Below are 13652 nucleotides of genomic sequence, written 5' to 3'. Positions count from 1 at the left end.
GCTGCAGACATCCTTAACGACATGGTCAGAGGCTGCAGACATCCTTAACGACATGGTCAGAGGCTGCAGACATCCTTAACGACATGGTCAGAGGCTGCAGACATCCTTAACGACATGGTCAGAGGCTGCAGACATCCTTAACGACATGGTCAGAGGCTGCAGACATCCTTAACGACATGGTCAGAGGCTGCAGACATCCTTAACGACATGGTCAGAGGCTGCAGACATCCTTAACGACATGGTCAGAGGCTGCAGACATCCTTAACGACATGGTCAGAGGCTGCAGACATCCTTAACGACATGGTCAGAGGCTGCAGACATCCTTAACGACATGGTCAGAGGCTGCAGACATCCTTAACGACATGGTCAGAGGCTGCAGACATCCTTAACGACATGGTCAGAGGCTGCAGACATCCTTAACGACATGGTCAGAGGCTGCAGACATCCTTAACGACATGGTCAGAGGCTGCAGACATCCTTAACGACATGGTCAGAGGCTGCAGACATCCTTAACGACATGGTCAGAGGCTGCAGACATCCTTAACGACATGGTCAGAGGCTGCAGACATCCTTAACGACATGGTCAGAGGCTGCAGACATCCTTAACGACATGGTCAGAGGCTGCAGACATCCTTAACGACATGGTCAGAGGCTGCAGACATCCTTAACGACATGGTCAGAGGCTGCAGACATCCTTAACGACATGGTCAGAGGCTGCAGACATCCTTAACGACATGGTCAGAGGCTGCAGACATCCTTAACGACATGGTCAGAGGCTGCAGACATCCTTAACGACATGGTCAGAGGCTGCAGACATCCTTAACGACATGGTCAGAGGCTGCAGACATCCTTAACGACATGGTCAGAGGCTGCAGACATCCTTAACGACATGGTCAGAGGCTGCAGACATCCTTAACGACATGGTCAGAGGCTGCAGACATCCTTAACGACATGGTCAGAGGCTGCAGACATCCTTAACGACATGGTCAGAGGCTGCAGACATCCTTAACGACATGGTCAGAGGCTGCAGACATCCTTAACGACATGGTCAGAGGCTGCAGACATCCTAAACGACATGGCCAGAGGCTGCAGACATCCTAAACGACATGGTCAGAGGCTGACATGCTACAAGTAAATGGTCTGAGACTACAGACATGTAACAAGAGATGGCCAGAGACTGCAGGCATCCTATAAGAGATGGTCAGAGACTACAGACATGCTACAAGAGATTGTCAGAGACTGCAGACATCCTATAGTCACACACTGATGACACAATATGGGATCACTGCTATTACAAATCAATACTTCCACATCTGTCCTCCCTACAGGCCCCGGTATTTGTGCCACATCTGACATTTCTCTCAAAAATCCATTACAAAAGATCGGAGGGAAAAACAAACATAGAAAGTTAATAGGAATCGGCAGCACAGAAGTAAGATAGTGAGAAATAAAACAAGCCATGTGACTATTTTCTTACCTTAAGTCGCACAACGTGTGGGATTTTTACCCCGTTCAGGAAACACTTGATCTGAGGAATGCCGCTTCCGGCTGCCACCGGCTGAAAGATAAAAGAAGTAAATAAGACTTCAGATTTATAGAAATGGAAAATGATGGCATCAAGCTAGCCTCTGATACAGACATGGGCATTCTACGGCCCATGGTCCTTACCCGGCTCTTGGTCTGTGGCAGTCGCGCCCGCGGTCCACAAACGGACCGATCGCCAACCTGCACTCGTTTATGGCTGGCTGCCAGTGGATGCATCGGCCTCCAAGGCCTGTACATCCACTGCATGCTATAGCCCAGCGCAGGTCAGCGATCAGTCTGGACCGTGTCTCTCTTCAGTCCTTGGTTGCTAGGATCTCTGGCTTCCTAGCAACCAATGACGTCAAGTTTCCTCTGCAATCAATGGTTGCTAGGACTGCTGGGCGATCCAAACAGCCAGTGACAAAGTCTTCCTGCCCCCAGCTTTACCCTTGTATGTGGCACATACTTAGTATTAGGACCAAGTGTCCCTGCGTTAATTGTAGTTCTGTGCGATCAACACGGTAGCACGCAACGCACCTACCATGCGGTAACAGTGCAGGAGGTGTGCTGCTTTGCCATTCATTTGAATGGTACCCCAAAAGCACCTCCTGGCTGCAACGGAATCGACCACACAGTACCGCAATACCGTGTGTTGCGGCAAGACTGAAAAAAAACAAACAGTGCATGCACTACTTTTTTTCCATCATACCACAACGTACAGTATGGCGGGAACCGCGCGGTTGATCCCATTGCAGCCAGGAGTTGCATTTGAGGTGCCATCGAAATAAATGGCAATGCAACGCACCTGCCGCACTATAACACACGGTAGGTCTGTTGTGTGGTACACCATGCGTTAATCACATTAACGCATGGAGAAACTGGAATGGCTGTGGAGGGCCCAACCAACAGGCCCCTATTAGTTTGGCCCTCCCCAACAGTCCCAGTTTCTCATGTGGCCCCTTAAAAAAATGAATTGCCCGCCTCTGCTCTGATAAATGGCTGCAAAAGCCAGCTTCAGTGACCTTACCTCCACGAAGGCGACAGGGAGTGACCCAATCATGACAATGGCAGCGTTAAAAACCGCCCACAGCAGCAAAGAGAAAGACAGTCCTCCTTTTTCTGTAAACTTATCGATATCTGACAGTTCTGGATAAGGACACTAGAATAATCCACAGTGGCAGCTGCACGGTTTTAGTACAAAGGTGTATGAGCATTTTTTGAGGAGCAAGCATGTGAAGGTTTGTAAATCCTCCCATGGAATTCAGCTCATGTTACTGTGCCTGGGTAGAGAGTAGAAAGAATATTAGTCTGCTGTAGGCAGGAGGAAGCATTTCCTCAGTCTCCCCTCCCTTCAGTGGTCAGGCTGCAAACATTATAACTTTGTAGCAAATTACAGTATCTGACCCGTGTCAAACATTTGTGAACACAGACAAGGGGACCGGGATTTACATGGTTGTGAAAGCCAGCTTCCTGATGCGCCGGGAAAGCCAGCTTCCTCATGGGCCGGGAAAGCCAGCTTCCTCATGGGCCGGGAAAGCCAGCTTCCTCATGGGCCGGGAAAGCCAGCTTCCTCATGGGCCGGGAAAGCCAGCTTCCTCATGGGCCGGGAAAGCCAGCTTCCTCATGGGCCGGGAAAGCCAGCTTCCTCATGGGCCGGGAAAGCCAGCTTCCTCATGGGCCGGGAAAGCCAGCTTCCTCATGGGCCGGGAAAGCCAGCTTCCTCATGGGCCGGGAAAGCCAGCTTCATCATGGGCTGGGAAAGCCAGCTTCCTCATGGGCCGGTAAAAGCCAGCTAGGTGCTGACTGACAGGAAGCCAGCTTCCCGGTCAAACAGCATGGATTCCTGGCCAATCGGCAAGCCGGGCGGCGAGTCAGCACCCGCCGCCTGGCTTCCTGATTGGCCGGGAAGCCAGCTCTATGTTCCCTCGACACTACTGGTCAGAGGAAATCTCCCTCTGACCGGAAGTTCGGTGCATCCCTACTGTGTATCATTTGGGAAATTTCCCTAACAGGAAGTTAGAGGAAATCTCCCAAAGCAAGATGAATTTCCCTATTCAGCTGCTCCCTGGAACAGGTGTCCCCATTGAAGATTTCTTCTTTTGTTCTGGAGACAATTGTAAAATTTTGGATTTCTTCTCCTTTTCTCTCACTGAAAATGGTCCCCAGTACAAATAGAGTGGTGAATCTCCCCCTACTACACGGGTTTTTATTCATTTTCTAGAGTTCACCTTTAATTTCAACCAATTTACATCCCCTGCAATGATAGGCTGACTATTTTACGTCCCCAACAGCTTGGAGTCTTCCAGATATTATCAGATGTGACACAGAGATACCGGGCCTGACGCATTTCACAGAAACCACCTGCCTTCTGTTGTTCATTACGGAGCTCCTGTGAAGAGGAGGCGGCTCGCTCCCGGGATGGACTACAATCTCATGTTTAGATTACTGATTGGTATTGAGATTGTAGTCCATCACAGGAGTGAGCTTGGAGCGGTGACTACTTTACACACACAGGGACCATGGGGAACAAAAGTAGACCCCCTGCAGAAGGAAGGACAGTGTCAGTACCAATTCAGAGATGATTTGAGGATCTACAGCCGAGTGATACACAAATAAGGTCCAGTATTGTTAATGGTTCAGGTACCTGAATGTATTTTTAAGATTTATCTCCTGAGATTGGTGTCACTTTAATAGCTCTCGAAGTTTAAACATTATACATCAGAGATTTGTTTATAAAGGATACTGCTTTTAATGACTTGGTACTTAAATCCGGCCAGTAGCTCCACCATAATGTCAATAAAGCAAGCGATAAGGCCGGTCAGAATCCCGATCAATCCACAGATGACCCATCGTGTTACCTCCACAGAGCGGAAAGCCTGGAGCAAGAAAAGAACACAGGAGAGGAACCATTAGGGGCTTTTTGCTTTGATGGGTTTTGCATTTCCATACAAGCCAAAGGGTATGCAGGGCCAAAGGACGGCAACTATAGGTCAGATGCACCTGCCAATTCATTTTAAATGATCTCAGCTGATGCCATCGACACAAATCCATAAGTTGGCCATACACCTATAGATGATCTGCAGAGTTTCTCTGGTCAGATGGAAAAGGTGCAACATATTCCTCCATCTACGCTAAACTGTGTGTATGGAGGAATCTCCCACTGGGCCGAGCTTCAGTATCTTGCTAGTCGGCTCCGCTGGCTGTCCAAATACCTGAACAATCTGATTGGATGCAGGCATTGTTCAAAAGGAGAAATATGGGGGGTCAGGGCTTTTCCCCATAGTTCTCCTAAGGGTAACGGGAGGACACAAACTAGCGTCCTCCCGTCACCCAAAGCTCAGTATACCGCGAGCTGCAGCTTGCGGTTTTCCCGAGACGCCGCAGCTGGGACGGATCCCGACATTACTGTTGAGATCCACCCAGCTGCGTGAGTGACAGCTGGCTCTGCCTATCTAGAGACAGAGCCAGCTGTACCCGCCCCCTCCCCTGTTCGTTCCGCCAGTCAGCGCTGGAGGATCGGAGCGGGGAGGGGAGGAATTCCTGCAGGGAGCCGTGACTGACAGGCTCTCTGCAGGGATAGGATCGAGAAGTCAGCGAACGACGGTATGTGTTCGCTCACTTCCCGATCTATTGAGCCGACCTGTGACAGTCTCATTGTCACACGTCGGCTCAAACTATGAGGCTGAGTGATTTTCACTCGCCTCATAGTTCTCCTTTAAGTGTTTTGAGAGCCAGCGGGGCCGACTAGCAAGATACTGAAGCTTGGCCCAGCGGGAGATTCCTTCATGCACACAGTTTAGCGTAGACGGAGGAATCTGACCATAGAAAATCTGCAGATAATCTATAGGTGTATGGTCAGCTTTAGACAGCGGAGCTACATGAGATCACCACAGAGGTGCTGCCACATGCAGATGAGGGTTACAGATCTATAACAGGGATAGGCAACCTTGGCACTCCAGCTGCTGTGAAACTACAAGTCCCACGAGGCATTGCAAGACTAACAGCCACAGACATGAGCACCAGGGACAGAGGCATTGTGGGGTTTATAGTGTCACCTAAGGTTGCTTCCCTCTTATCTATAATGTCACTGCACTTCCCCATAACAGAACTCTACAGCTTTGTTTTATATCCTTCCCCCAGGTTTACCTGACTGATACACTTTATTATTTCCTGCAACGAATAACTCCGGGAGGAACTCCAGGAATGTCAAAAGTTAACCCTTGCAGTGGGGCTTCCCACGCGCTGCAAGGGTTAACTGCTCGACTTTCCCTAGGGGATCCAATAAAATAAATATACTCACCTGATCCTCAATCCCACCTTGCTGCTAGACCAGCCCCAGCAGCCTCTTCTAAGCCCCGCTGACACCATCATGTCTAATGCAGTCAATTCACTTGCATTAGACGTGAGAATGCCGAGGGACATACCCCAAAAGGAGCAGGAGGGGAGGTGCGGAGTCACAGCCACAGAACCGAGGATCAGGTAAATATATCTTTTTGTTTTCTTTCAACCCTAGAGAAAAATGAGTAGTTAACCCTTAACCTGCAGTGTGTGTGTGGGGGTGAGGTGGGGGGGATAGCCCCACTGCAAGGGTTAACTTTTTGCATACCTGGAGTCCATCTTTAAATGACTATTTTTAATTGGCTCTCGCTCATTTGCGACACCTTTCAGGCAAAACCCCTCCCGTTCACCCCCTTCCTTCCTCTGCATCAAATCTCTGAATGGAATCACATACCAGTGCACCCAGATTGTGTATTCATTCCCTATTCTGTTATTGTAAGCTGAGGCAGCGCCCACAGCTAAGAGAGAACTTATAATCAGGGGATTCTATGGAAGCCAAAGGATTTATTATTTGTATTGCACTGTATACAATTGCTCTCCAAACCCCACAAGCCCCATGATGTTCATGCTACAAGGGCTTTATAAAAGAAAATAACTGGGGAGCAGAGTAGATAGTTACCGCATGGTTTATCCTCATCTCTTCTTCAATGAACAGCTGGTTATCACTGTTGTCGTAATCCAAACTCTACAGAAAGCAGATTGGGAACAAGTTGAATTCTTGTAAAAAAAATGTCTGCTAGTGAACAGAACGGGTTTCATTTATTTATTATTTATATAGCGTCAGCAATGTACACAGCGTTTTACATAGTGCACATTCCCATCAGTCCCTGCCATCAAGGAGCTTACAATCTAAGGTCCCCAACTTACATGCATGCAGGGCCAGTTTAGGCAGGAGCCAATTAACCCACCAGCATGTCTTTGGAGTGTGGGAGGAAACCCACACAAGCACAGGGAGAACATGCAAATTCCTTGCAGATAGTGACCTGACTAGGGATGCACGGATACCGCTCCTAGCATCAGTGCCGATACTGAATATTTGGGTGAGTACTCATACTCGCCCAAATGCTCCGATACTTACCTCCCCCTGACCAGCAGTGCAGAGGGAGCATGGAGCCGGCTTCCTTTCCAATCAGGAAGCCGGCCTCCCAGCTTTCCGATTGGCTAGGAAGCCGGCTTCACTTGTTGAGAGGCAGCCGGGTTTCCTAACCAATAAGGAAGCCGTGGGGCACTTAATGATCCACCTCCCGCCTGATTGGTCAGGAAGCCAGGCTGTCTAGGAACAAAAGAAGGCGGCTTCCTAGCCAATCAGGAACCCGGGAGACAGGTCATGACGTGACGCCCGGCTTCCTTATTGGCTAGGAAGCCAGCTTCTCTTGTTGCGAGGCAGCCTGGCTTCCTAACCAATCAGGAAACCGGGCAGCACGTAATGACCCGCCTCCCAGCTTTCTGATTGGTCAGGAAGCCAGGCTGCCTCGGCAAGTGGAGCCGGTGTTGTTTCACTAGGACACCGGCTTCACAGGCAATCAGGAAGCCGGGCAACGGGTCATGATCTGCCGCCCAACATACTGATAATTGGGGCACTCTTTATCGGCCAAGTACCGGAAAAAAAAATATTGGTACTCGATACCGAAAAAACGGTATCGGTGCATCCCTAATCCTGACCCTAAAGTGGTATTTCAGGTACAGGTGAGGTTGGGTGGTCCAAGTCACATGATGGCTTCTTATGTCTGTGCTCTCCCAGCATCTGAGTGTACATAACGGCATCAAACAACAGAGCTGCGAGGTCAATAGGAACAAACCATCTGTTATTTTACACTGTTAAGCACACTCAGGAGAGGAGAGACAATGCTTTATATTGTCATCAAGTCAGGCAACAAGGTAAAGCCACATACAAACAGGCAAATATCAATCTTTTTACAAGGAAGTCCGGACAATTACAATTTAAAAACAAAGTCTTTCATTCGCCGAATCACATCTGGTTCTCCTGAATGACAGCGCTGCAACAGAGCTTTCCTTACCTGTGATTTAATATTTTATGCATCCAGTCTCCTGACTCTCGCTTTATAACATTCAGACTGAGGAACCGAAAACAGCTTTTGCTCAGAACAACCTGAACATCAAGACACACACACTGCCACATGAACTCATGACAAACTGTTGCAGGAATGGGGACACTCTGTACATGTTCAATTCTAAGGGGTGTATCCATAAAGAATTAGCAGTCATTCATCCTGGGAAATTTAATCCACGATCGTTTTTTTTCAAATGAAGACAAAAACGAATGTTATTGGTAGATTTTCTCTCTGGGCCGAATGAAATAGCAGGTAAATACCACCTCATGGCCACTAGATGGAGCTGAGAAGAAATGGATTTAAATATTCCTCCCTAAGCTCCTCAGCTCCAACTATTGGCCATACTGTGGTATTTTCGTAATATCACATTCTACCTGGAAAGAACATATGCTAAATAACATTCTTCATTGCCTCCAATCACACAGAACGAAAGTGCAAAGTTCCAGGGTGAATGGATCTAATTACACCCCCTAAATCTTACAAACAAAGCTCCAGTTTAACCTCAATAGATCTGAGCTGAAAGAAATACATACCTCATATTTGAGCGAGAGCAGGTTGTCAGTGTGAGGAATTTCTTTGAGGACCATGGAGGAAAGATCCGTTTCCTAAAAAAATAAATAAACATACATATAAAATATAAATACATATATAATAATGTACATCTCATATGGTGTACCAGTACGGCCATGTTTAAAAACCAGCTGAGGGTAAGAATGAGTTGAAGACAACCCCAGGAGCTACAACATATGTTTTACTTCCCTACCAAGTGCCAATGGAGTATCCAAATGTGGATGGATGTGGCATGGTATGACGGGATGGATGGAAAATTAACCGCCATGGAACCAATACACTCAAAACGGTATGAACAAACATCCAGTGCATATCTGTCACCCTATACATGGGAATGAAAATGAATGACTTGTAACAGGGTTTGGCAAACAGTGTCCTGTAGAACCTTAGGCCCCATTCACACGTAGCGATATATCGCGGCAAAAATGTGCTATATCGCGAGAAGTCGCCGGCTAATGATATTCAATGGAGCCGTCTTAGCCCCATGTCTCGCGTCGCTCGTCGCGGGTCTCTTCTACAGGACCCTTTTTTCTGCGGATTTTGCTTTTTTCTAATGGAGCCCGACGGAGAAGGTCGCGCTACCGTCGCTGGAACGTCGCCCCGAAAGTCGCGCTATCCCGGCCGCTGCAAAAGGTATGTCGCTATGTGTGAATGGGGCCTAAGAATTCCTCTAGAGCAGGGGTAGGCAACCTCAGCACTCCAGCTGTGATGAAACTCCAAATCCCATGAGGCATTGCAAGACTCTGACAGCCACAGGCATGATTCGCAGGGGCACTATTGCAGTTGTAGCTTCACCACAGCTGGAGTGCCAAGGTTGCCATCTCTGATTTAGGTCATGTTCCTAACCTCCTATTGAGCACTCCCCGACACATAAAGAGAAGAAAACCATTTAATCTAAAAGGCTCAACACACAGGAGTGCTCAGCAAACCCTCTAATCAAACATATGACGCAGGACACCCACCCTGGATTATAGTTTAGCTAACAGTGAGGGAATGCATTGCTTTAAAGCGGACCTTTACCCATATGTATAAAATAACAACAAACGCACCTCTAGTAATGCGTAGTGCTGACAATCTACAAACACATACTTCTAGATAATTGCCGGCATTGTATTCTTTGCATTCCTTATTTCTCTTTTCTTCTGGCAGTGGCCATGTTAACTAAGGGCAGATTACTAGCTCTCCTACTTCCTGTATTTCTGGCACATGTGACTAGGACATGTGACCATACACATCATCTCAGGGGAGGAAAATGCCTTTCCCTGAGATCTCGCGAGATTTCCCAGCAATGCTCTGCTGATGACAAGGCAATCCCAGTGTGCATTGCTTTGGCAAACTCAAGTCATTTTGCCCTTACAAAGCAGGAAGTGAATGCTCTGCAAGTGTAAGTATTTCACAATCACAGCCTTTTACACCTGACATGTCTATGTTATTATTAATCATCATACACAGAGGGAAGCATGGGTAGAATTAGATTTTTGAGTGTAAAGGTCCGCTTTAATGTCTACAACTCACCAGTTCCTGATTTTCATCTTCGAGGTCCACTGTGCTCAGCTGCCCGATACGGAACAGGAGAGAACTAGAATGCTGGAAAACAAAACGTCTGTTAAATAAAATCCAGAGAGGGCTGAGTGATGACGCTCAGACAGTCACAAGTGACATAGTATCAGCAACTAATGCACATGATCTGGGTTATGACATGGCAGCTATTTGGGTGCTAATAAATTAGTTGATTTTGGGCTAGAGGGGTCAGGAGGAACCAGAGAGGGCAAAACAAAAAGATTAAAAGGATATCTATAAGGTAAATGATTTCCACTCAGCCTCATAGTTCAAGCAGACGTGTGACAATGAGACTGTCACAGGTCAGCTCAATAGATCGAGAAGTGAGGGAACACATACCATCGCTCGCTCACTTTCTGATCATCTCCCTGCAGAGAGCCGTGACTGTCAGACACCGCTGCCCGCAGGGATTCCCCCCGCCCCTCTCCGATCCTCCAGCGCTGAGTGGAGGAACAGACAGTGGAGGGGGCGGGTACAGCTGGCTCCGCCTCTAGATAGGCAGAGTCCACTATCACTCACGCAGCTGGGTGGATCTCGAAAGCATTGTCCGGATCCATCCCGCCTGCGGCGCTCTTGGTATATAGTGAGCTGTAGCTCGCCACATACTGAGTTTTGGGTCACGGGAGGATGTTAGTATATGTCCTCCTGTGACCCTGAAGAGAACTATGGGGTAAAACGGTTACTCCATAGTTTTCTTTTAGGTCTCGTTCACACCTAGGCGTATTGCATATGCGCGACCGTCGCGGGTTTTTTTACCGCGATCCGCGGTAAAAAAGTTGCGCGACCGTTGCGCGTTTCCGAAGACTACTTGGCTGTATCCCAATGGAAACGCGCAACAAAACGGCCCAAAGTAGTACCTGTACCTTTTCAGGCGTGGGCCGTTTTGTAGCGCGTTAGGGACGGGCGGAAATACGCCAAGGTGGGAACGAGACCATTGAATACAATGGGATTTATATTTTGAGCGTTTTGTAGAGCGTTCGTCGAGCGTAGAACACGCTACAAAACGTTCAGGTGTGAACGAGGGCTTAAGCTTCGGCTTGGATGGAGTAGTAAGGGGTTAGAACCTCTGTCCTTTTATAACTGCCGTCTACCTCCATGTTCACACTGTCCTGGTAACCAAGGGACAGAAAGTGAAGGAAAGCCCAAATGTTCCAGAACAAGAATAGAGGGGAAATCTTCCAATGGGGAAGTGACTGCATAAGAGGAGATTTCCCCCCATTTGGGGAGATCTTCACCAATTTCCTGTTGTGAATGATGTGAAACCTCGCGCCACTACTCTAATCAAGTTAAGCAGCAGCTGAAATCTGTGTGGTCAGATATAACGTATGAAATTAATGGTAAAATCCGCGCTGTGTGAATGAGACCGCAAAGTATCAGATATAGTAGATACTGACCTTGGAGTAATGTGATACAATGTGTAAAAAGTGCAAAACAAAAAAGAAACGCATGTATATAACATGCACCTTAGTGTAAATGTAATTGCTACAAAATATCCATAATGAAAAATCAAATGCACTAAATATTAACTGTGAATCAATGTGATGCAATGTGCAAAGAATACCGACAAGAAAAACGCATGTGTGTAACTTGCACTCCAGTGAAAATAATAAATGGTTAAAAAATGTCCATGATCCTGGATCTTCAATAGTCCATTAAGTAAATAGAAGATAAAACATTGGATGTAGAATAAACTTAGTCTCCTGTGACCATCAACAGAGAAATCTTCTGGAATGCCCCTCACCTTTAGCAGAGACCCACCAGGGTCTGTATGCGCTGTTCCTCTAATTCGAAACAGGTAGAGGAAGCACCTGATGCCCAATACCTCCGAGTGATTACCTCCTCTCAGGTACAGACTCTCTTGCAGTCTCAGGAATTGGAAACAGACAGTTCATCCGAATGGCCCATGCATCAAATAAAGTAAAAAGTGGAAACTCGTAGTGCAGATGGTTTTAAAAAGGATACCAGACTTTATTAAAAAAAAAGGGAATACTACTCACATATCATAGATAAAATTGAGATATTTTGTAAGCAGCCACAGACACTGTGTGCAAATCGCTCAGCTTCTCTACTCCACAGGGTGGAGTAGAGGAGCTGAGCGATTTGCACACAGTGTGGAGTAGAGTGGGGAGTTGAGGACCACAGGGTGGAGTAGAGGAGCTGAGCGATTTGCACACAGTGTGGAGTAGAGTGGGGAGTTGAGGACCACAGGGGGAGTAGAGGAGCTAATTTCCTGTTGTGTCTACAGGACAGGAAGTCAAGAGACACAGATGGCAGAAAAACAAAAGAAAGATTTGCACCATTTCCCAAAAAAAATAAAATGTTTGGGGTTTATTCCAAAAACTGGGCAACTCTGGCCCTCCAGCTGTGCTTTAACTACAAGTCCCAGCATACCTCTACCTCTGGGAGTCATGCCTGTAAGTGTCACTCTTGCAATGCCTCATGGGACTTGTAGTTCCACAAGAAATGGAGGGCTGGAGTTGCCCACCCTTGCTCTAAAAGGAGAGAAGCATGGGAACTGCCATTATTGTCTTGTTTGTGAAGTTGTATGTGCCAGAGCCACAAATGACAGTCCTGGAGCTTGCACACACTATTGGTGCCGCACTGCAAGAGGTCATTTTTGAGGAGTTCTCCTTTAAGGGTCAGTCTCTCTCATTATCCTACGTGTCTGGGCAAAGTAAGACGTTAGCTCCACAGCAAGGCCCTCAGCCACTGGTGCCAAATGTCCCACTTGCTTCCTTGCCACCAAGTACCCTAGTTGATCCCAAAAGGAAAGTCCTTCCTTCCTTTCACAATGCCAGACCCAAACGCTGTCACGTGGGAACCTCAAACCTCACCTGGAACTTACACAGGGATTTTGGGGTGTTGAACAGGATGGTAAAGCCAATGGAAGGTGCCACCAGCAGAGGGGAAGCTGCTAAACCTGTTTTGTGATCTGTACATAGGTGCAGCCATCAGAAACCATGATCTGAACTGTGATTGGTTGCTATAGGTTCAAGCTCCTTGCCTGCCTCCCTTACTACATAAGCCTGCAAGCAAAGCTAATGGAATAAATACAAATGGTAACAGCTGATGAGGAAGTACAATGACAGAAAGAGGAACAACCCCATTGAACAGGAAGTGCTAGTAAGTGAGGTCACTTGTGTTTCCAAGTACCCAAGACTGAGTTGAGTTTCATGAAGAAACCTTTTAACATTCTGCTGAACAGTGACTATGGAAAGCCGTCATTCTCATAGCTGATCATGTGATGTGAATGCTCACCACGGCCTGATCCCTTTACCCCAGAGGAACCCTGCAAATAATACGGAGGTCTCGCAGAACCCCTGCAATTAGATCTACACTTCACCGCAAAATACCACGATCGGTAAGCTGGTGAACATTTTAATAGAAAGAATGAGAAATATAACGTACTTAGAGTATTTCACCCAGAGACAAATATTTTACAACATTCATTTGCTCTATACATCAGTGACAATCACTTCAATAATTAATAATGGTCAGAAAAAATGGCCCTTTGCGTCGGGGGTCCCTGGAGAAATGGCCCTTTGCCCCGGGGGTCCCTGGAGAAATGGCCCTTTGCCCCGGGGGTCA

At 47.3% G+C, this 13652-nt stretch overlaps 1 protein-coding gene across 1 annotated transcript in view; it reads right to left on the bottom strand.

Annotated features, from left to right (window-relative positions):
* The window catches only part of CLCN7 (chloride voltage-gated channel 7), a 58337-nt gene that overhangs the window by 34361 nt on the left and 10324 nt on the right, over nucleotides 1–13652 (bottom strand). Inside the window, exons 3-9 of the mRNA XM_018558608.1 lie at nucleotides 10020–10091; nucleotides 9693–9695; nucleotides 8468–8539; nucleotides 6482–6547; nucleotides 4268–4400; nucleotides 2552–2661; nucleotides 1478–1558 (exon numbers count right to left, since the gene is read on the bottom strand). Of these exons, the coding sequence (XP_018414110.1) occupies nucleotides 1478–1558; nucleotides 2552–2661; nucleotides 4268–4400; nucleotides 6482–6547; nucleotides 8468–8539; nucleotides 9693–9695; nucleotides 10020–10091 (537 nt within the window). The remainder of the gene's footprint in view (nucleotides 1–1477; nucleotides 1559–2551; nucleotides 2662–4267; nucleotides 4401–6481; nucleotides 6548–8467; nucleotides 8540–9692; nucleotides 9696–10019; nucleotides 10092–13652) is intronic.

The sequence above is a fragment of the Nanorana parkeri genome, unplaced genomic scaffold (genome assembly GCF_000935625.1).
Source record: "Nanorana parkeri isolate BGI_ZX_2015 unplaced genomic scaffold, ASM93562v1 scaffold347, whole genome shotgun sequence".
In the NCBI taxonomy this organism is placed as follows: domain Eukaryota; kingdom Metazoa; phylum Chordata; class Amphibia; order Anura; family Dicroglossidae; genus Nanorana; species Nanorana parkeri.
The sequence above is the reverse complement of the archived record's forward strand: the minus strand, read 5'-3'. Positions and strand labels throughout refer to the sequence as shown.